The sequence below is a fragment of the Podarcis vaucheri genome, assembly GCF_965113315.1.
Source record: "Podarcis vaucheri genome assembly, chromosome: 7".
Classification (NCBI taxonomy): domain Eukaryota; kingdom Metazoa; phylum Chordata; class Lepidosauria; order Squamata; family Lacertidae; genus Podarcis; species Podarcis vaucheri.
In genome coordinates this window covers 88595115-88618810 of record NC_138765.1, presented here as the reverse complement: position 1 = coordinate 88618810, position 23696 = coordinate 88595115, and the positions used below count along the sequence as shown (strand labels likewise).

The 23696-nt window shown below is 46.9% G+C and overlaps 2 protein-coding genes across 5 annotated transcripts in view; one reads left to right on the top strand and one right to left on the bottom strand.

Annotated features, from left to right (window-relative positions):
- Positions 1–7081, top strand: part of HECTD4 (HECT domain E3 ubiquitin protein ligase 4) — a 110965-nt gene extending 103884 nt beyond the window's left edge. For all 4 annotated transcript variants that reach the window (XM_082229627.1, XM_082229625.1, XM_082229628.1 and 1 more), the window contains exons 73-76: positions 2254–2420; positions 2545–2740; positions 3048–3270; positions 4207–7081. In XM_082229627.1, coding sequence (XP_082085753.1) covers positions 2254–2420; positions 2545–2740; positions 3048–3270; positions 4207–4343 — 723 coding nt within the window. In that variant the 3' untranslated portion in view covers positions 4344–7081. The remainder of the gene's footprint in view (positions 1–2253; positions 2421–2544; positions 2741–3047; positions 3271–4206) is intronic.
- A 1806-nt stretch (positions 7082–8887) lies between these two features.
- TRAFD1 (TRAF-type zinc finger domain containing 1) lies at positions 8888–23279 on the bottom strand. The gene is made up of 13 exons (XM_082230131.1): positions 23143–23279; positions 20718–20785; positions 20047–20115; positions 18959–19094; positions 18818–18871; positions 17493–17898; positions 16446–16703; positions 15400–15467; positions 13948–14169; positions 13702–13834; positions 12566–12875; positions 11911–11968; positions 8888–9722 (listed from the first exon to the last, which is right to left on the bottom strand). The coding sequence occupies exons 3-13, from the start codon at positions 20094–20096 to the stop codon at positions 9675–9677; spliced, it is 1743 nt and encodes a 580-aa protein (XP_082086257.1). The 5' UTR covers positions 20097–20115; positions 20718–20785; positions 23143–23279; the 3' UTR covers positions 8888–9674.
- Positions 23280–23696: the final 417 nt, after the last annotated feature.

Sequence of the window (23696 nt, the reverse complement as noted above, 5' to 3'; positions counted from 1 at the left end):
GCTAGAAATTTTCAACGTTCTTTTATTACGGGTTTTCCCCACCAAAAGTCTCTATGCATCTACAACCCTTCTTGTGTTAACCACCCTTTTAAATAATCCATAGATTTACAGTGTGAATCTCAAGGCCTCTAAGTGCTCAGATCAGAAAGTGCATGCACCCAAATGATAGAAATGCCCCATTTATCTGTTTGTCTTTAGAGTTTTTAATTTGCGATTTAATATTTTACTGTTTTACAATGCTCAGAGTGCTTTATATGGGCTGAAAGTTGTATAAATAATACATTTCCAAATATATGCACAACATGCTTGACCAGTAGACAGCAAAGAACTCCTAACTGTCAATGCAGATCCACCAGGAATGTCTGCAAAAGCCTATCTGGAAGGAATGGGTGAGAGAGGCTTCCAGGGAACTGTACTGTCAAAAGTTCCACTCAGTTGTAACCAGCTATTTGTTATGTGCGCACTCCCTGTCTCTCTCAGTAATGCCAAACTCAAGATTGCTGCTCCATTTCGCAGCATTTCCAAAAAGCATCTGTCTCTTGGCTCACAACTTAGGCAGAGTGCTGTGTCTTAAAGGAGCAGTTTTTTCTTACAACATGTGTCATAGTTCTGACTCAGCAATTGAGGAGCACCTCCTCAATGACATCACAGATAGATACATGCCAAAGTTATGTCTGTTGTTGTTTAGTCGTTCAGTTGTGTCCGACTTTTCATGACCCCATGGACCAGAGCATGCCAGGCACTCCTGTCTTCCACTGCCTCCCGCAGCTTGGTCAAACTCATGCTGGTAGCTTCGAGAACACTGTCCCACCATCTTGTCCTCTGTCGTCCCCTTCTCCTTGTGCCCTCCATCTTTCCCAACATCAGGGTCTTTTCCAGGGAGTCTTCTCTTCTCATGAGGTGGCCAAAGTATTGGAGCTAGTGTGTCTGAAAGAGAATGAGTGCTCCTGGATGCGACCCAGGAGTCCTAAATGCCTGCCCATCCTCATGGGCCCAAGGCAAGTGGGGCAGGAAGAGATCTGTACAGTGTTTCTGGAAAGGCCCAGAACAGGTTTAGGAAAAATGGATGGACCTTGTCTTCTGTCCCTTCTGGCTCCATCACTCTGGAGGTGCCACTCATCAGGGCCTTAGCCTCCCTAGCTAGTAGCTGCCTGATTCTCCTGCCTGCTCCAGAAGTCCTCTTGCCCTTCTTCTCAGCACCTTTTCCAGTCTTCGCAGTGCCCTAACAATTTTCTCATTTCTGCAAGTCTTCCTTCAGTGAGCCAAGGCCAGGTGTCCTCCCACAGTGCCTGGTGGCTGTTGCCCTTCTGGATATACTCCTGTGTAACATGAACCTGCTCCTCCCGTTTAAGTGAATTGGGAGCCCCATCAATCGGCACTCCGGCTGCACTTTGCAGATCATGTAGGCCAGGGCATTGAGGCATTTGCTTTGCCTGGAAAGACTGAACCAAGCCAGATCCTGTCACGTTCCTCTCTGGTACTGTAATTCGCTCTTGAAACTGTCCCACAAACTCCAGCGGGTGCAGAATGCTGCAGCGAGGCTCCTTACGGGGTCCCTGCCATAGGAGCATATTCACCCAATGCTTTACCAGTTGCACTGGCTCCCGGTGGAGTATAGGGTCATGTTCAAGGTGCTGGTCTTGACCTTTACAGCCCTTTGTGGCTTAGGGCCCTTGTATTTATGGGACCGCCTCTCCTGGTATGCCCCGCAGAGGACCTTAAGGTCCATGAATAACCATAGTTTCAAGATCCTGGGCCCTAAGGAAGTCAGACTATCCTCCACCAGGGCCAGGGCCTTTTCAGTGATGGCTCCGACCTGATGGAATGCTCTGTCTCATGAGACTAGGGCCTTCCAGGATTTAACCTCCTTCCGTCGGGCCTGTAAGACAAAGCTATTCCACCTGGCCTTTAATTTGAATTCAGCCTGATCTTTTATTTTCCTTCCCTTCCCTCCCCCTCCCTTTTATGAAGATTACCTGCTCTGAGACCCCACATCTAATTCTCCCCTGGCCTCCTTGCTGGTCCAAGTAGGACTAATTCAGCCAGCCAGACCTGGTGACTATCTAATGCAGTTTTCCCCAAACTGATTTCTGAACTTTGAATTTTATTGTTATTCATGTTTTATACTGTATTTTATCTGCTTTTACAATTAAGTGTTTTAAATTTGTTGTTGGCCACCCTGAGCCTGATTTTCTGAACCGGGAAGGGCAGGGTATAAATAAAAAATTATTATTATTATTGGTGTTGTCCTAGCTGAATGACGAGTCGGAGCTGGAGGCCCTGTGTGCTGAAATTGCTTCCCAGCACCTTGCGATGGAGAGCCCTGACTGCCCCAACAAACCGAGCTGCAAGTTCACATACCTGACAATGACGGGGGAAGAAGTGGAGCTGTGCACCCGAGGCAGGCACATCCCGGTTGTGTGAGTAGCAGGGGTCTTTGGGTCGAAAGGATTTGCGTGTGGGCAGTAGGGGGGGAGGCTGCATCATGGGAGTGTGGCGAGAGTCTCACCCTGGAGACCTGACTGTCTGCCTCTTTCCCCTCAGGTGGGAGAACAAGGATGTCTATGCGACAGCCATCCGGAACCTGAGGCTACGCGAGCTGCACAATCCAGAGTGTGCGACGGCCGTGAGGGCTGGCCTGGGCTCCATTATCCCTTTGCAGCTTCTGACCATGTTGACTCCCCTGGAGATGGAGCTGAGGACCTGCGGCCTCCCCTACATCAACCTGGAGTTCCTCAAGGTGCGTTGCTGCTTCCCAGGCTGCAGAGTGGAACCTTCCCCAGCCAAAGGTTATGCAAACCTTGTAGCTGCGTCCAGAGGGTTGGAAGAATCCGGTAGTATGGAGCCTTTATTTATTAGATATCGGATCCAGTTTAAAACATGACTCAAGTCCAACAATACAGTGCTATGATTCTGGTAGCAGAGGGTGGAAATGAGCCAGAAGCTTGGTGGGGGGAAAGATCCAGAAGGTTTGGGGTCCTCAGGAACTTCTCCCGCTTGCGTCATAACTGTTCTCCCTCTCCCCCTTTGTCTTTTCTGGTGGGCAGGCACACACCATGTACCAAGTGGGACTGATGGAGACCGACCAGCACATTGAGTTTTTCTGGGGGGCGCTAGAGATGTTCACACAGGAGGAGCTCTGCAAGTTCATCAAATTTGCCTGCAACCAGGAGCGCATCCCCTTCACCTGTCCCTGCAAAGATGGCGGACCAGACACTGCGCATGTCCCTCCGTACCCCATGAAAATTGCACCTCCGGATGGCACTGCAGGTGAATGGGCCACTGGGCTCTGAAAGAGCTTTGTTTGCACCTTTGGGGAAATGAGTATTTTTACCGAATCTCACCAAGCTGAGGACTAAGTTGACAGACAAGCAAACATCCCGAAATGTTGCGATGAGATCAGATTATGCTTCTGACATCACTTTGACTTTCAAAGCAACTGAACCAAATGGGAGTGAAACCCTTCTTGACTTTTGGGGGCATTAATTTGCTTTGCTGTGTTTGTAAAGTTCCTTGATGTTTCATCAGGAAAGTGGTATATAGATTGACAGAAAGGCTTACTGTGCAAGACACACAATGCAAGAGAAGAAAGGGCCAGAGGGAGGGAAGAAGAGAATAAGCAAATACACAAAGTTCTTCTCCAGCTCAGGTGTTGAAGCATCATTTATATATGGGAGTTGCCATATATTTGCCCTGGTTTCCCTCCAGATCTCTCAGTTGTCTGGTTTCAGAGTTTAGAATGAATGTCTTAAAGGTACCACGAGCTAGGTAAAGGTAAAGGAACCCCTGACCATTAGGTCCAGTCGTGGCCGACTCTGGGGTTGCAGCGCTCATCTCGCTTTATTGGCCGAGGGAGCCAGCGGTGTACAGCTTCCGGGTCATGTGGCCAGCATGACTAAGTCGCTTCTGGTGAACCAGAGCAACACACGGAAACGCTGTTTACCTTCCCGCCGGAGCGGTACCTATTTATCTACTTGCACTTGGACGTGCTTTCAAACTGCTTGGTTGGCAGGAGCAGGGACAGAGCAAGAGGAGCTCACCCCGTTGTGGGGATTCGAACCGCCGACCTTCTGATCGGCAAGTCCCAGGCTCTGTAGTTTAACCCACAGCGCCACCCGCGTCCTTACCAAGAGCTACTAAGAAGGAAAAAAGCTCTTGCCCACGGAGCAGATTTAACTGCCTCTTCTTTTCTGCGGTTCTTTGTAGGTTCCCCAGACTCGCGCTACATTCGTGTTGAGACCTGCATGTTCATGATCAAACTTCCTCAGTACTCCTCCCTAGAGATAATGCTGGATAAACTCCGGTACGCCATCCACTACCGCGAAGACCCTCTCAGCGGCTGAGCTGCTGCACATCTTTAGGCAACGGGCATCTCTGTGGAAGTCCTTGGAAGAGGCTCCTGCTAAAAATTGACACCGAACGGCGACAAGGCGAGAGTTGAAGGCTGATTCTTTCCTCCAAACCTTTGCCTCTGCAATGGCACTTGCAGGGAGGCTTCCATTTCATACTTGTAGGCTTTTGTGGTGGATGGGTTGTCTTGTTTGTGAAATATTTCTAGGGTAAGTTTAGTACACAGACTGATGCTCACAAACCTTGAGATCCTTACCTTTCTTTCATAATTAGAAGAGTGCGAATCACTGAATGGGAAGTTAATGAAGCTTTCAACGCAGAGTTCTCCCCGCAATCATTTCTGAGTGCAAAAATGGAACGGCTGCCGCACAGAAGCCATTGGCACATATCAGAATCCTCACTGGGGCAATGATTGAAAATCTTCCCTTCCTGCCAGGGATGCGGGTGGTAACTTCACAGCATTCCACACCTCCAGGTTTTGGTGGCAATTCACACGTTTCATTAAAGAGAGGTTCTATAGAAACAAGTTTCTGGGTTCCATCGCACCACAAGTATGAATTACTCTTTTGCACACAGATGTGGTTCTGTGGCTAAAATCCACTGGCCCTGTCTCTTGGCTCTCTACAGTAAGCAAAGCCGGTGGACGCCCTGTGACGTTTTTGTACTCAGAAATGATCACTCAGAAATTATTACTACTAAAATGTTGCATCCAGAAAGTGGGGGGGGGGGGATGAGAAGCGTCTGACTTCCGAGGTAATGTTTTACTCTTTCTTGGGAAAGCTACAGGCACGATCTGCTCTGTCTTACTGTTTTGTGGCTTTCTTTTTTGCTTCATTGGGCTTTCCACTGGGTTCCTACACAAAGGGAGCTACACAAGAGCGGAGCTGGGTGGAATAGGCCTGTTGCAAGGTGCACCCTGCCTCAAGACCCATCAAGCAGACACATTTCCCCCCCTTTACTAATATGAAGTGTTGTGGGTCCTGAAGAAGGTAGTGTTGCTGGATTGATCCATTTCCGGGTTGCCTTCAAACCCAAGATGCAGTGCTATGTAGGAGTTTAAGTGCCAGTACTTGGTTCTAAATCTTGTTTTTTTGGCCTGCGGAAGCCTCCCCCACAATTTTGCAGGCTGTAAGCTAGGGCCTGGCGGGAGACAAGAGTCAGAATAGTTTTGCTTGTCTGTAGCAACGGAACAGCTGTATTTATTGTATATAACTGTGAATACTGGTAATTATTTGGGCTGCCATGGTGTGTGGAAGGAGCTTGGGGAAGAGTGTGAAAGGAAGAGTGTTTTTAGAGTTAGATCTTGGCTTCCAACTTCCATTGTCAGAGAAGAAGAACTCACACCTGTTTAGGTATCACTTTCAGCTCTTGAGCCTTGCCCATTTTCTGGCCAAAGTGGGCACAATGCATTCAGATGAAAAACAAGTGTCGCGTGAAGGACATGCTGGGCGGAGCTTCACCCAAATCTGGCTGGTTTTGTTTTGTTTTGGAATTGCCCAGCTTTCTCTTAAGGGAACTTCTCGCTCAGTCAAATACCTCACAGGCCTTTCTGTTGCCAGCTGTGAATATGAGGAAGCTGTTGCTGCTGCCGTTCCTGCTGCTTCCTCCTCGAGGACATAGGGACGTTGGGAGTCTCCACCCCTCGGCCCAGAAGCATGTGTGCTGTAAAGTGACTTGATGTATATTTATTCCAACTATTTATGGTTGCATTTAACAAAACAAAATGTCCTCCATGGTGTTTACACCCTGCCCGGCGTAAATGGAGTTTCTGTTTGGGAACATTTTGTATCCAAATCTTAAGCCCTCCATCTGCGTTGTGGATTCCTATTTTGGAAGAGCAGGTAGGGACAAGTTAAAGGGTGCTGCTAAGACTGAGCAAGTGGCAAAGAAATCTGCCCTGGACTTCCTGAACCCATCAAATTGGTTCTTGTTCACTGTATGAACATTGACTATATAGTCTGCAGTAAGAGTGTCTCTCACTAAATACTCTGGGTTGTGACTTTTTATTTTTAACTTGAATATTCATTCCGAATGTAAAGCTGTCCTAACAACAGCAGAGAATATGGATGTTGAGGCATTTAAGCTTACGTTGAGGCATCTGTTTTGCTATTTATTACACACTGTTAACCTGTTTTAAGTGCTCTTGGTCAGGTATGAAATATCCAGGCTAAAAGGGAAATCTTACTACTTGTCTGCTCCTTAATCTTTTGCCTGGAAAAAGCAACCCTGTGACCTCCAAGCTGCATTCACCTACAGAAAGTTAAAACTACTTGAGATGACGAATTGCAGGCTGCCTGATCTCTGGCTCATTTGGAGATGGGTTTAAAGCACTGTAGTTTTTAATTTGTATTTAATTACAGCAAACGTGTAAATATTTTGTACAAAAGGGAAAAGTGAGCCAAGGGATGCCATTCCTCTTGTGCAGAAGGGGCTTCCAAGTTCCTTCTTCTGCCCAAGGGAGATGAGCTACCAAGCTGACAAGTGTGTTTTGTTTGCCTTTTTTTTTTTTGTTAATTTATTCTCTGCTTTCCACACCTTGATTCTACTGCGAAGGTCTCCCCTTAGAACTGTTGTCCCTTCTCAACTATATCAGATACAACCTTAGCTTTCCTCTGTAAACCCACCACAGTGCTTTGCCCCTCGAAATAACATTGCAAGGTTAGTTGCCACTTGTTTTTCAGAAGTCTCTTTGGCTTTTCTTGTATTTAATAAATGCTTACTTTTGGTGGAAGTGTCCTTAAAGCTGCTTTATATATGATCAGCTGGGCCTAGAGCATGTTTGTGTGACAGAGGCTTCCGCTGACCTTCACCAGGCACTAGGAATCACTGGAACCAGAATGCCTCAAGGGGCAGAACGACAAACCTCCCACCCAGTTCTTTTGTGCAGGCTTTCAAAGCAGCATTGTTGATTGTGATAACTGTTTATGTATCTGTACAAACTTTACTGGACCAGTCCCTATGAAGTCAAGAAAGGAGAGGCTGGGCATTTGCTAAATCCACCTTGAAGCCCTTTGCAACGCATAGTATGTGCCAAAATGGCAAGCTAGTTGCTGAGAGCAGAGACTAGAGCTGGGCTGCCTTTTGTCATTTGGCTACTGAAAATAATTACAGAGCGCGCAAAGATCTGTAACTAACTACTGCCAAGGCTCTGTCATACTTTGAATTCTGTTATTAGACTTTTCATGTACCCACTGAGTTCTTCCAGAGGGAGTTCAGGATGATCTTTAGCTGCATTAATAGAGCAGTCTAAGCAGTGAGCAGAGCTACTATTTAAGCCTTCAGTGCTAGCAGGAGCAGCTCTTGTTTTTCTACCGTCCTTTTTGCATCCTCCACTATCTCACAGCCAGGGCTCTGTAGATGAGGGGATTTTGGCAGTTCTCATAGAATTGTAGGATCAGAAGGGATTCGGAGGGTCATCTAGTCCAGGAATATCATTGCCCTATTTTGTGTGGTTTGTTTTTTTAAACCAAGATCAAGGAGTGAGTTTGGGGCTCTGTTTGGACACCATTTTGAAACAACATGGCAGCTTGAACCGGCTGATGCCACCACCTCCCCAAACTGACTTCTGCAAGTGAGGTGCATGTGGCTCAGGCCGCTGTTTCCCATAATGCAGCAGAGGCGGCAGCAGCTGTGATGTGGGAGGTGATGGCAGGGCCTAACCACCACTGAGCTCTGGTGTATTGGGGGACTATTGTATTTAATACAGTGGCACCTCGGGTTAAGAACTTAATTCATTCTGGAGGTCTGTTCTTAACCTGAAACTGTTCTTAACCTGAAGCACCACTTTAGCTAATGGGGCCTCCTGCTGCTGCCGTGCTGCCGGAGCACAATTTCTGTTCTCATCCTGAAGCAAAGTTCTTATCCCGAAGTAATATTTCTGAGTTAGCGGAGTCTGTAACCTGAAGCGTCTGCAACCCGAGGTACCACTGTATTTTGTTGGAAGCCAACCAGAGTGGCTGGGAAACCCATTTATTATTATTATAGCACAGGAGAGGTGAGCACAAGTAGCCCTGGCACAGCATGACCCTTCCTGCAATGTGGCTGGATGTATGTGCAGGGGGAGAGGCGGTCGTCGTCCCGACACACACACACACACACACACTTTTTAATATTTTTTGCCAAGTGTATAAATCTGAATGCTCACAAGTTCGATGTGCGTAAGTTGTGGGCTTACTGTAAAAAGAACACTGGTGATTTTTCCTTCCCAAACTTCCGAGTTTTCAAGTGCACAATGTTAAGGAGCTCAGCCCACCATTTCAAGGGTGCTTGTTAAATGAAGTAACTCGGGCAGAGACCATACGCCCCTTTGGAGGGCAAGTGATGGAGCAGTGGGTCACATGAGGACACAACAGTGACTGCTGCAGCTTGAGAAACTGCTCCTCTGGTTTATATTTTCATATGTGGCATCTAACAAAATGGTACCGGGGGGGGGGGGATTGGTTTTGAGTTCAAATCTCAATCTATTCAGTATATTTTGAAGCCGATTTAAAACAGGTGGAGGATGACAAAAGCTCTGCTACTGCACAGGACGCAAGAATGACGAGATACAAAGTTTATTACAAGAAATTTGAGACAGTCTCCAGTATAGCAGAATAATCAGCGTAAAGAGAATGAACAGAAGCCTGTCTTGGTTTTTTTGTTGTTGTTTTTACAGAAATGAAACTGGGCACTTCTGGTATTAAAGATAGGCTATATACACACACAGACAGTGGCAGAATAATGAAATGTTATGGCTTTTCCCTGCGTTTCTTCTTCCTCCCATTTGGTTACACACTCCTGACTGGGGAAATAGATTGCCAAGTGCAGTTAGAACACCAAAAGTACAGGTTAAGAAGCCCAATAAGTTGAGCTTAAGCCAAAGCAGCAACCAACCCAGGCTTCCTCACAAGGCCTTGCCTGGTAGCTGCTAGGCCAGCCACAAGTCTAAAACACACAATCCCATGTGTCATTAACGGCGCTGCACGCGGACAACGCCTCAAGGCTGAGCATTTTAAGCAGAACTTCTACGATACTCTTAGCTCAGTTTTGACTACAGGACACATTTGAATCTGATCCCTCCCCCCCCTACAGACACACACCCTGGCCCTTACCTCAGAGCACAAGGACATTGCACATTTTTAAAAAGCAGCCCTAAATCAGGAGAGAAGGGTTCCTGCCACCACTTCTCTGGCCTGCAGCTGTGGTTATGATCCCCCACCTCCCTATCCCTCTCCCCACCCCCCGCTGCTAAATCAGTGTCACACTGAAACCAGCCCTACTGCAGCCAGACCTTATGAGGGAACAGAAGCAAAGGCAAACCCACTTCCCCTGGGAAGGCCCTTTCCCTATTGCTCTTTGTCCGGGTAGTCCGATTCAGCTTGCCACGGTTTCACCTGCAAAAGAGAATGGCAGGAATTGAAGGAGAAGGAGACAGAGCAATCTGCCATCAACTAGAATTTTTCTCCCCATTCAGAAGTTCTGTAGCATTGCCTTGTCAGAACTACAGCTCAAACTTCAAAGCATATGCACAGCCATGTCCTATGGGAGTCCAGAAAAATCATACAGAAAGTAAGGTACGATGGCACAGATCACAACTTGCGTTTTAAAAATGAGCAAGCTATTGACCCTCATAGTTGCAAAGGTATGATTGAGTGCATGGGTCCAAGTGTTGGAAAGACCACAGAAGCCAGATGATTGAAAGACAAGATAGATAGCTTCAGTGCCCCCTTCAAGACTTCGAGAGGCAGAATACGTGGCTGCAGACTTTGACAGAAAAAGCTTTAACACACTAAAAGGGCGCTTTCATTCCTTTTTGCTTAAGAGAGGCACTCTTCCCATTCACACAGCAAGGAATGCCTCTAAAATGGCACACAGCATTCAAAAATATAACATCTGAAACAAAGTATGCTTTTTCTTGTCCTACTTGTACAGTGGTACCTCGGGTTAAGTACTTAATTCGTTCCGGAGGTCCGGTCTTAACCTGAAACTGTTCTTAACCTGAAGCACCACTTTAGCTAATGGGGCCTCCTGCTGCTGCCGCGCTGCCGGAGCACGATTTCTGTTCTCATCCTGAAGCAAAGTTCTTAACCTGAGGTACTATTTCTGGGTTAGCGGAGTCTGTAAACTGAAGCGTATGTGTCAGGGTTACTTCCAGATCCTAGCTCACAGAGGATCACGCTAGCCAGCGGTCGTTAAATAAAAGTCTTTATTGAGTTACAGTCTCCATTCTCAAGCTGCTGCGTGCAACCCTACGTCTTATGCTTAGATCGGCGAAGCTCCGTCTGAGTCTCCGCCCCTTGCGCACCAACTTAATATCCTAGCCCTGCTCCACCTTTTCCGCCTGACAGTTCTCCTCTGGGTCCCTCTGCCCCCCTGGGTCTCTTCCTTCCGGGATTCTTCTGACGCTGACCCCCCTGACTCTCCTGTCTCCTTGCGCCGGGCTTTAGGACCTGGCTCCCTTTCCGGGCTGCCTACTGCGCCACCTTCCTGTGCACTTGAACTTGGCGCGCGCGCCCAACCTTCCACTTTCCGTCTAACCGTCACTTCGCTCCCCGATGAAGGTGTGGCCACTCCTGACTCGTGCCCTCCCTCCTGTTGCGAGCTGCCAGCGCTTGATCCCTGGCGCTCTTCCTCTTTCCTACTCTCTGGCGGTGACGCTGGTCCCGATCTCCAACTGCTCCCCTCTGAGTCCCCTCTGGCTCTATCTTCCTGGGGTGTCCCCCTAGTCTCCCCCCTTGCCCTGGCCACTGGTGCTCCTTTTTGTGAATCTTCTGGTTCACTGGAAAGACTCGGAGATCTCGGGTCGTCGTCATCACTCATCCTTTCTTCTGCCTCCTCCCCCTCGCTCTCTGTTTCCTCCCTTGCCCTCGCCTCTGCTCCTGAACCCCTGACAGTATGTAACCCGAGGTACCACTGCATGTGCATTTATGTAGAAACAAGCAATTGCTTTTAACTAATTTGATCAACTAGGACTGCAATGATACGGCCCCTAGGATATGTTGGGTCTTCTTCAATCATGTTGAATCTCTCCTCTCAGTCCCTGTTGTTGTTGTTTAGTTGTGTCCGACTCTTCGTGACCCCATGGACCAGAGCACGCCAGGCACTCCTGTCTTCCACTGCCTCCCGCAGTTTAGTCAGTCCCTGCAGAAACCCCTAACACTTTCAACTGGTCTCAGAACTGATGCAGGCAGGACCAAGGAGAAGGACAACGACAACTAGGAAAGAGCCTGGATCCAAAGCTAACTCAATAGCCCAACACACTCCCAACCCTGGCAGAGATTTAGAGCAGCTCAGGAGCTGGCCTCCATCTCTCCCTCTGATTTCCCTCCCATAATTATCAATGGGAGGGAAATGGCAACAATTTTCTGCCCTGTTGATGAGAGGCCAACAGGGGCCTTTGGGATGAGGCAGTTGAAGTACCTCTGGTTTTTGCTTCCACCTTAGGAATGCAACCTATGATTTATTTGGGGTTGGGGTGACAGCCCTAAAAATGTATGTGCATCAGCGCAGGAGTTTTGATTATTTGAACTCGCAGAGAACCATGAGCCTGAAGAGAGAACTGGAGCCTGCCACAGTTCTTACCTTGGTGTTGTTGTAATGGGAAGGGCTAGCAGGACTCCTGACACCTTCTCTTCTCAAGCTGTGGGAGCAAGGGGGGAGAGAGACAGAGTTAAGGCAACATTTGCCATTGGAATCTAAAACTTCCTTCACTTCAACATTATTAAGCAACTTTCTTAAAAGGTTTCTAACATGACTTTCAGGACTCAACCCTCCCAGGGTAGTTCAAGATTTGTTTTAGGATTTTGTAACAAAACAAAACTACCAATCTACCAAACAGTCCTTGAATTAATGGTCAAGGGCAGCACATCAATGAAGTGCGGACTGTAACAAGAAAGTCTTTAATAAGAACCAGCATCCTCTTCAAGAGATCAGAGAGGAGCTGCTACTGCCTCCAGTCAAAAACCACCTGAGCAAAAGCCCCCACAAAGTATTCTCAGAGGATACCCTAGGATGCTGCACAGAAGTGAGAGCACAGCTCCCCTCAAGACCAGTTAGTGGGGAACAGGCAGGACTCAAACACCACCACATCCACATGGTCCTGCCAATGGGAGGAGATTCATACCAGGAAGTTCTGTACTACAGAGAATTTGGTTCTGTCATTAACTTACAGGCAAGAAACAGATTTGTAGCTTGATAACAAGATAAACAGCCCCTTCCTCAAGCAACCAGCATCTACCTGGGCCGAGCTGGAACTGTGACAGGGAAGCTGGGCACATAGCCACTAGGAGAGTCAGTGAAGGGACAGCGCCTGGTGGGGAGGGCGGCAACTGCATGGTCCCTCAGCACTCTTCCACGACCACCACCAATACCCAGCTCCTTGGGTTTGCCTCGTTCTGAAGGCCCAAGATTGTCGTCTCTTGTGTTGTTGGGAGGGGCCTGCTGAATGTGTCTGGCAGCCACCAGGTTGTTGCGGGAGGGATTCCCTCTGATGGGGTGGGGAGGCTTCTGCTGCCTGAACTCCTCAAGGTACTGAGGTGAGATTTCCCCTGAAGCAGGAAAAAAGAAAGTGAGGAACTGTGCTGGAGAGAAATGGCCACAGATATGAAGCAGGCTGGATCTGGCCCCAAGAGATGACCTGAACTAGCTGCACAGGCTGGTCGATGTTAAAACTGCCCCAGGCACTACAGCCAACAAACAGTTCACCTTCGAAGAGGATGAACAGCAACACTGTCCAGCCACTGAGAATTTTATTTAGAAAGAATTATAAAGCACTTAATTGAAGAGTCATCTAGGTGGTGCGTAATTAAAAACAAAAATAAACTGTAGATAAAAACAGAGCTAAAATCCACAAAGCTTTTGAAAAACTTACACAAAACAATAAATTAAAACAGATTTTTAAAAAACCAGTAAAACTTTTAAAACAAATCTACATAACAAAATCATATGTTTGGGTAGACTTCCTGAAATAAATGCTTTTAGCAGGCATCCAAAACAATACGGTGAGGGCACCTGCCTAATATCAATTAGGCAGGATGTTCCAAAGCACAGGTGCTGCCACGCTATACAAGATCAACTCCTTGAAAATTTAATCCTCTGGGCTTTAATCCAAAGGGTTGCATGTCCATTGGCTGCAAGTATAGAGATACACCAAGCACCACAATAAACAGGAATGGAAACAATCCTGCATATTACTCTACCGCAGTGCAATGAAATGGCAAGTCTCTGCAAATGAAGTGCACAGATGCCCTTTGGCAAACATGAGTCAGATTATCTCCCATTTCCAGACTTGCTGTGGGCAGCAAAGCAGGCTCTCCTCCTCTGCTCTTCTGAGCTCTTAACCTGAGAACCTGCTTGGCTTGCCAATGACAATACCTTGATGCCGGATGCGTCTTCTAGGCAGATCTGGCGAGCTTGTTCTCTCCAAGTTATCCACAGCCGGAGTCCCTTGCTGTGATGGGGCTCTTCCTGTTGAGGGGGCAGTGGCTGGGCGCAAGTCACACTGGTCCTGGATCAATAAACAAAGCCGGTTATTTGGGGGCCCTTCCCAAAGGAGGAGTGAGTTGGCTTGCCTGCAGCGCACACGCCACAAGGGACAAACTCAAGGCAAGCTCTCTGTACCTGGTGATGGAAGAGGATCTCTTCTTCCAGCTGGACGCCACAGAATTCACAAGGGAGCATGAGGCTGCTGGAGGAGTCATGCTGCAGAGGAACGGTTTCCCTGCTGCCAGCAGACTGACTGCTCTGCAGCTGTTCCCAGAGATCCTGAAGACGGTCAGCCTGAGGGACAAAAGAGCTTCTCTTGCTGAAGGATGCCAAAGCGCTGACAGGACTGCAGCCAGTCTGTTATATAGAAAATGGAAAGGGGGGGGGACTTACATTACTTTCCTTCTTCTAGAGATCCCCACAACACAAGGCAAGCAAGCATATCAGACACAGCCAGCAAAGCTATAAGAGGACAGGTGACTCCCAGGAACAGACACTGCTTTTCAGTTACTATCAGAAATATCTGCTTTTAAAGATGAGATTATACACACCCCTTTTGCTTCCAACCATAACAAGAGTTTGCTGTTTCAATTTTGTATCATCATCTACTAATCTAGATAATTTGGGAAGAAAGCCTCACAGAATGCTTTTTTGAAAGTCTCAGATCTGTTTCATGACAGTGTCTCTGAAGGTGATAATTCAGACACTTCAGTTGACAACTAAAAACACAGTCATTATAATACAATACTTTATCTTTTGAAAAGAGGTTTGTCTGACTGTTCTCTATGTGTTAGGACGCCTCTTGCGATATTGTCACCTACATTTTCAACCCTATATGGTTGAGAGGAGGAAGGAGAGACTGAATCTCTTCCCCAAAGCACACTGTAGGAGGGTTTAATCCTGCTGGGTGCTACTTCGCCAGTATGTTCCCTGCAGCCAGAAAACTGTACCCTTGGTGGCCAACTGTTGGTATCCAAACCTAGACCAAAATCTGGTCCTCAAGCTCAGGAACCATCATGCCAAAATGTGCAACAGTATCTTCAGAGTTGTCCAAATCTGGACAGCTTGGAATGGTTCAGCCCACCAACTGGATTTAAAATGGTGTCCAACAGTATCCACACCCAAGACAAAAACTGGCTCCTCCATCTCGTGAACCGTTGCACCAAAGCTATCACAAGAGGCATCTGAACGCAAGGGGAACAGATAAGACAAACCTCTTTCCAAACCAGATACAGTGGTACCTCAGGTTAAATACTTAATTCGTTCCGGAGGTCTGTACTTAACCTGAAACTGTTCTTAATCTGAAGCACCACTTTAGCTAATGGGGCCTGATTTCTGTTCTCACCCTGAAGCAAAGTTCTTAACCTGAAGCACTATTTCTGGGTTAGCGGAGTCTGTAATCTGAAGCGTATGTAACCTGAGGTACCACTGTAGTAGATGACAGCTATAGCTTTGGCCCAGTTGTCATGAACTACCCAACTTTGCCTTCAGTGCCCTGGGGAAGCCATAAGAAAGAACCACCTGCCCCATCTGCCAATTTCGCCCTTCTAACAGCATGAAGGAAAAAAAAAGTGATATATACAAAACCTGATGAAGGATTAGATCTTCCTCAGGGAACAGCTTCTCACAAAACTCACAAGGCAGCAGTGTTTCAGCTGCAAAGCAAGGAAGGACAAGGTTACAATACTTATTTAGCTGCCTCCTCTTTTGAATTTCTATCAGTCACACTCCTGTGCAAGGCACTGTACAAACACAACCCTCTGTAAAAACAACAGAGGCGGCAGGTGACTGTTCCTCCCATTTTATAAAGCCCACTGGCTGATAAGGAGTTACCTTGAGTCAGCCAGCAAATCTGTAGCCAAGAATAGACCTCAGCCCAGCTCTACAGAGCTAAAGTCCAAACATTTAGCCACATTAGTAAATTAACTCTCTGATGCAAAAAGTTTACTTCAGGGCACTTCAGTAAAAAAAGAAGAAGGATCAGAATACTCAGAGCATTCTTCAGGTTGGGGGATTTCACAAGAGCCTTCGACAAACTCAAGCTCCCTCTGCTCGAGGTCAAGAAGTTCCATCTCATTCCAGAAAAAAAGTGATTCTCAGTACTTCTCCACTCATTCCATTCCATTCCCCACCCCCATCACTTAAGGCCCTATTTTCATTATCTGTGCAGAAATCAAGAGATTTCTCACACAGCAATTTCCACAATGCTTAAGATTGGGCAAGTTGTTAAAAAAAAATCTCAACTTGAAGTCCTACCAGCACCTCTATAAAATCAATTTTTTAATAAATAAATATGCATGCCGTTTTTCAAGGCAAGTCTGAGAGCAGTTTACAACCACATCAGCACACAACAGATACTTTTTTTGGGGGGGGGATGTTATATAAAAATATATATTACAAGCAGCACTAAAAGACAAAATGACGTCAACAAAACACAGGCAATCTTGCCTCTCCCTTCTGGAACAGAGATCTCCTGTGCCCTCAGGTCCCCTTCCAACAGTGGCAGCACTTTTGCACCCCTCACAGAAGCCAAAGCCTTTACAACATTCTCCTAATGGTTTCGGCCTGCAACCATTTCATGACATCACAGCACCTCAACAAATGACTCTGAGCAACAGCAAATGTTTACTTGCCTTTGGGCCTGTTTAAAGCATTATTAGCAGGTGCCAGCAAACCCTGAGAGAAGATATCGGGGTCATCTGCATCAACAAAGTCCTCAGCTGCTTTAGCTCTGGCGGGGCAGATATTTTTCCAGAGATCCCTTCGGATCTGTGTGCCACTGTGCTCATGAGAGCTGTTTTCCTGCTGCAAGCTAAGAGCCAGCAGGTAATCCAGGTTGCAATCTGGCTCTCCACCGAAAGGCAAGGGGGCTGTCATCTTTTCCAGGTGGACTTCTTGGGACAAAATATAACCAAATGTTAGAAACAAAGGCAGACCATCATCATGATCGTTGTCTGACCTTCCATTTGTAAAAAGAAGATCAGCACAACATACCCAAAGATGGGCTTACATTTTGCAGAACATGCAAAAAGGTTGCTGGAAACTGTATTTCAAGAAAGCAAGGCAGAGAAGGAGAGCCAATACCCCCTGAAGACAGGTGATTTAAGCATCTGCAATACACCAATTGTGCTGCCAGCGGGGGGGGGGGCGGGGACGGGGGACGGGACCTTAGACCTGGGGGACATATGCAGCCCTCCAAGCCTCCCTAGCTCATCCTCTGGATTCTCCCTGCATACCACATCCCCTCTGCACTCTCCTGGAGTCGTCCCTGGCTGGAATGTGTACTTGAACTATGATGAAGCTACACAACAGAGTCTCTGCTCCAGAGGGCTGAAGTCATTACACCTCAGAACTGCCAGCATGGCCAACATTTCTCCCTCCTAGCTGCCAGGAAACAGCAGCAGGATATTCCAGCAGTAATAAAATGACTGCTGGTTGAATTTAAACAGTCCCAAGATCCATCCACCAACTGCCCATGTAAACATACCCAGAAAGGATAAAATTTAGGACACAGCATGAAAGCATGAAAATTTGGGAAGGGTTTTTGCCACTGGGAAGAGGGGCACAAAAAGGTTAGATTCAATTAACTGAGAATGCACTCTTGAACACTAACGTTGGGGGGGGGGCACATTGTAAAATGCCAAGTATTCTTTTTAAAAGTGATCATTTGCTGCCATTACCTTGATTCTGATCCGGCTGCGACAGAGCAACGTTCCTTCTGTTGCGCTCACTTGGCAGCTGGTCACCCGAGAGACAGTTATAAAGCCTACTTTCAGGAAACCGGCTCAACCTTGGCAGGGATCGTGCAGAGTTGTCTTGATGGAGGACATTCCTGACTGTCCGAACGCTATACAAAACTGGTTCGGAGTTCAAGCAGGGCCGGGCTTGGCTGACTCTTGCTTCCTCAGCCTCCCTCTTGCAGTCCTCAGGGTGTTCCTTCAGATCTCGGAGCAGAATGTTGCGGCTGCACCTGGTGCATCGCTCAGTTCGAGCGCCACAGTAGTCCTCATGGTCCTGGAGTTTGTTGAATGCAAGCTCAATATCACAGTGCTGGCAGGCCATGGGGCGCAAGGGACACTCTGCAGCCTAGAGTAAGACAGCAAGGAAATTGTGCATAAGGTCATCGTCTGAGCAACGTCTTTGCATTTGTCTGGCCATCAGCCTCAGCCAGCACAGGCCGAAGGAATGAACACAGAGTTTTAACATCCTGAAGCCAGCTCACCTGCACAATTAGGATGGTGTAAAGGAGCTGCATTTGCTGTTGTGAATACCAGCATCAGTTTATCAAGGGCACTGAATCAGACTTGCAAGGGGCCAGTGACCATTAGGGTGAACGCATGGCAAAATAAATCCCAAGAGCGAGCTGCAATCTCACTCCTTGGCTGTAGTACGCCACACCAGTGTAGTCACACAATCCACAACACATGGCTGCTTTGCAACCTCCATTTTAGAAATGGATTTCTAATATAGAGTTAGGTGGGGCCAGTGCTTTTTTCTGGGGGGATGGCAGCGGTACACATACCCCTAAACATTTTGTGAATCTTTTGTACTTTTGTCCATTTACTGTATTTATTTTTCGCAATTGGAGCTATAAAATGGTGATTTTCTTGAGTCAAAATGAGAGTACCCCTAAACATTTCTTTTTAGAAAAAAAGCACTAAGTGGGGCCATAGTGCAGGTTGGTAAAAATGCCAACCCAGAGAAGCAGCCCTTAATAGGCACATAAGAAGCTCCCTTACACCAGCAGCTAGCCCTGAAGCCCATCTATGGTCCCCTCTCCTCTGTAGGGAAGAGTCTGGATCCTGCACTATGCCACCAACTCTCTTCCTGTTTACAAAAAGCTCCCCTGCTTGTGATTGTTGCTCTCCACAAAGAACCATGTGCAAGTGCCCTAAAAAAAATCTTAATAGCCTGAAGGCTCACATACATAATCCACTCCTTGTAGTTTTTGTTAGTCCCACCCTGCATCATCAGGTAAAGATGAGTCAATGATATGCTTACTGACCACATGCTCTTGCAAAAGACCACTGTCCATCTTCATGCTGCACTTACAGACAACCTGAGATTGAAAAACAAACCAGCGTGTGATTAAACCTGCCTACCAGGGAGAAGTTGTTTCTAAAGAGGGAAAGGGGCTGCTTGTCACCTGCTTGTGCTCCAGCTCCTGGTGGCTCCTCATTTCCGATTTTGGGAAAGACTCCTTGCAGATATGACATACCCCTATGTTTCGACTGCAATGGATCTCATGGATGGTGAAGTTTGCCGCGGGAATGTCTTTTTTGCTAGAAACAAAACGGACACGGTGCAAAAGATAACAGGAACTTGCAGTTTAGAACATTGATTTGGAGTAGAGCTGCTGGGTGAGGAAGGCGCAAAAGAAATGATTTTTTAAAAGAAAGCTAACCCAAGCAAACTCTGCAAGGTCAACCAGTATTACTTCATATTGCCATCTGCGTGGCACTGAAGCTGCAGCCACAGTCCACAGAGAGAGCATATGGCAGTAAGGGATTTTGCAGTCCTCAGCTCAGTCTTTTGGGCACTATTCAATTCATTCCCCCTTCCATGGACCAGCAGGGATGTTCTCTCAGGAGACAAAGCTCACATCTCCAGAGAGTGAAGGAGAGAAAAGCCACAATTACACACCAGCTCCTGAGTCAGCTGCACTAATCCCATCCTCCACCATAACCAGTCTCTCCGCCGCCCCCGCCCCCATCCGCACTCACACAACCATAAGCCAGGATTTCTGGCTTCTTGTGGTTTACCATGAAGGAGCAGCATGTGTATGCATACTGTACAATCACTCCAGTTAGTGCAAGTATGAAAATAAGAAAGCCATGATTTGTTGTTATTTCCAAATCAGGGATCAGTTTGTTTCTCCCTAGCCAGCTACAATCCATAAACCAATATGAATATTTGCTTAAGATGGGCTAGCAATTGTGCCTTGTTGAGAAGAAACAAACAACAACCCCAGATTGGGACACAATAATTCTTAAATTATTTTTCCTGCTGAAAATTTTCCATTTCACATGCTCATTAGCAGCACTGAATGGATGCCAATTGGAAATAAATATTAAGCAAGGATGACAACTTCCAAGTTCTTAGCTTTGTTTACTAAAACAAGTAAAGTAAACATGATAAATTAGAGCAATGGTTCTGAAACAGAGCTAATCAGCCAACCCAATTGCATACACACAGAGTTGGCAGTTACTGAAACAAACAACTTTCCTTTCTTACCAATTGTTGCAGAGTTGGGTTTCACTTTCCTGTTCCACCACGGCAGCCATCGCCCTGCTATTCAAGAAACTAAGGAGGGAAGAAAAAAGGGCACGATCTTTTGGTTTCCGAGGCATGCTTACTCATTCCCTTCCTACTCAGAATCGCTTTCACAGAGGGCTCCCCTAGTGCTTATCAGCAGGATCCCCTCTTGTCCCTAGAGTTTAAGCAGCAGTCAAACAGCCCTTTTGACAGCAAAATTGCCCTGAAACCAATTTCATCTCATTGAAGCCCACAGGCTTAAAGGAAACACACACAAGCTGTGAGTCTCATCACTGCTTGCCAATTTATGCTTTCACACAGACTTGGAAGGAAAGCAGCAACATTTCTTTTTTTAGAAATAGCACAAACATTGACAAAGCTATCGTTCTTTTCCATAGACTCAACATAGTCCTGCATGGACCATTGTCACTGAACCTTCTAGAACTCTATGAGGTGCATGAGGAATTCTCTCACTCCCCTCAGCTAGGTCTCCTCCTCCATGCCTAGCCTTGTGTTTATGCTGAAGGATGCGGAGACTGTGTCATATGGCACTCTGTCCTCTTTTGTGAAATGTGAAGCACAAGATACTTCCAAAAGTAGCATGCATTTTAAAACACACCAATTTGAAAGGAAACCCTCAGGCAGCTTACCTGAGACGAGCTGACTAAAAAGAGCAGTACAGAACTCGAGTGAAGGCAACTGATCAGATCCTCAGTGACTAAAAGAAAAGGGTAGGAGGAAGTAAAATGTACTTTTGTGACACTTTCCTGTACATTTTAAAATAAATTCTTGGTAATGCAAATATTTTAAGTTAGGAGACTACAACAGACCCACCCTCAACCAGGAACCATAATCCCCATACCTACTTTCAGAGATGGGTATCTCAAACCATTGTGAAAAGAGAGGGGATGTGTGCTCAAGGGCTAAATATGCTCAGGATCTTTGGTAGGTGTGCAATATGTACGGGGGGAATCATTATTCACCCCATGCAGCTCTTCTGCCACAGAGGATGGCCAAATGTGAACCTCTCTCACAGACCCAACTTCCTCCCCAAATACATCATCGCCTGTTTGGCCACTAGCTGTCACAGGGCAGAAATCTGGCACCATCACCACCCTGTACTTACAAGAGTTGGAGGTGAGAAACCTGGACATCATGTTTGTTTCTTTGGTGGCAAGTAGTAGTAGTAATAAATAATAATAATAATAATAATAATAATAATAATAATAATAATAATAGCCTACTGCCTTGTTGTACAATACACTGAGTGCTATATAAAGGCTTAATATTTTTCATTACAGCAACACTTTACAGCAGTTAAGAGTGCTTTGCACATACTATATAGCTACAGGAGAAAGAATCTTTTCTTATCTTTTAACAACATATGGGATGCTGCCTTCCACAGTTTAATGCCGCAATCCTACACATGCTTACTAGAGAGCAACTCCCTCTGAATACAATGGGACTTCCTTCTTAGTAAATATGCTTAGGATTGTTCAGTGACAGGTCCCTAACAGAAAAAAAAAACTTTAAAATAAAATTAACAAAGAATACACACCCAATTTGTGTGTGCTGAGGCGAGAAATATGAGAAACAGAAAACAATTTTTAGAAAAATCACACACAGAGTGTAGTTATCAAAACTCCCCTGCCTTAGAAAAGGGCTTCTCCCCATCACCCCTTCTAGATTAGTCTGGGGCTGGGGGAGGCAACCTTAAACTCACCCAAGTTGAAAGCAGGGCGGGTGGACATCCCCACTCCCAACATGTGCATCCCAACTCTTTTCTTCCTCCGCAAAGGAGTCCCCATACACAATCCCAGCCTCAGCCAAGAAGAGCCTTATATCAGTCACTTCCTCTCAACCTACCCTACCCTACGAGCATAAAGAGAACGTAACCATATCTGCCTCTGAGCGGAATATAACTGAGACAAACTTACAACAGCAACACTACATGGGTGTCAAACCAAGGAGAGGGCGAGCCGGGGCAGATCGCTACCTAGGGACAAGCAGCGCACTCAGCAGCCTCTGGCGGGTCAGCAACCCCATAAGCCTAGCGTTCCCTCCTCATCCAGAGGTGGTATTTTTAATTTTATTATGTTGTAGTAATGGGTCGAAAACACTCTCCCCGGTTATTAGGGGCAAAAAGACTCCACCCGCTTTTATTTTTATTTTTAATTTTATTGTGTTGTAGTAATGGGTTGAAAACACTCTCCCCGGTTATTAGGGGCAAAAAGACTCCACCCGCTTTTATTTTTATTTTTAATTTTATTGTGTTGTAGTAATGGGTCGAAAACACTCTCCCCGGTTATTAGGGGCTGGAGCAAAGACTCCACCCGCTTTTTAGCTGGCGCTTGCAGCTTTCCTATACGCAGTTGCTTTGCCAACCAGTTCTCCAATAAACAGCCTCTTGTTCTGGGCCTTCAAGGGAGAGAGAGAGGCTGTCGTGCACTAAGCAGGAAAAGAAGAGAGACCTTGCGAGGGTCAAAGGGGGCGACCCTAAGCCCCGTCTAAAGAAGGGATGAGGGTGATTACAGATACCTATTGTATTCATAACCCGCCTTTTTCTCCAAGGAAATTAAAAGTGGTGTTGGGGGTTTTTTTTGGGGGGGGGGAGGGGAGGCAGAGGGATGTCCTCAAATAATGAAGGGCGGTATATTAATTTATATTAATATCTATGAAGGACGGTATATTAATGTAATAAATGAACAGAATGAAATCATCATAGAACAATGCAGAATATTTTAATTACTGCATAAAGTTTATACACCGCCTGGTGGAAAGCGCTTTGCGGAAAGAACAAAATAATGGGGTTGCAGTAAAAAAAAAAAACACCCCACAATTAAAACATGTTATTAAAATGATATGAATATGTATAATAGCAATAGCATGGGCCGCCCTTCGTCCTTAAGGTGAAAACAGGTGAAAACATTAGAGAACAAAACTGAAAGGGAGTTTGAAGCGACTCCCAACCGGAGCATTAAGAGGGTCCTAAAACCGCACAAACACCGCCGCCCCTCCCCACATTTCCTCGCAGAGGGGCCCCGTTTCCAGCCCCGGAGGGACGCAGATACCCACCAATGCTTCCCTCACGGGCTTCGTCCGCTCCTTCCACTTCTTCTCCGCCTCAACCCGTTTCCCTCACAAAACCCAGGCAGGATCCCGAAGCCGCCTCAGCGCTTCCTAACCCGCCCTCCGGATCGCGATTGGACGGCGGCGCCTCGCCGGTTGGCCTGCTCCGAGCTCTTATTGGCCTGCGGACCTGCCAAACGGGCCCGCTTCATCCTACCGCTCTTCCGATTGGCCCCTAAAGGTGCTCGTTTAATCGCGTGGAGCGGGGAAGCGGGTGTCCCGCCTCCCAGCTCTTCTTCTCTTTGCTCCTCCCCCTCCCCACCCCTCAGCCGCCGCTCTCGGCTTCGGCCGGGTGACGTCACAGCTCGCGCCGTGCCCCTTTCCTCTCGCCCTGACTCCTGATTGGCCGGCGGCAGGGAGAGTCGCGGGAGGGGAACCCGGAGGGGAATCCCGAGGCGCCGGAGCGCAGCTACCGCCTCTCCCAGCGGAGCGGCGCCCTTTCGCAGGCGGGCTTGGAAATCGCACTCTGTCGGGAAGATGGTTTGCGCCTCCTCCCCTTG

Coding starts and splice junctions, on each gene's coding strand:
- TRAFD1 (XM_082230131.1), bottom strand. CDS start 20,096: ATGGCTGCCGTGGTGGAACAGGAAAGTGAAACCCAACTCTGCAACAAT. Junction 18,872..18,958: donor AGGAGCTGGAGCACAAGCAG/GTGACAAGCAGC, acceptor TTTCAATCTCAG/GTTGTCTGTAAGTGCAGCAT. Junction 9,723..11,910: donor CCCATTACAACAACACCAAG/GTAAGAACTGTG, acceptor TCTCTTTTGCAG/GTGAAACCGTGGCAAGCTGA.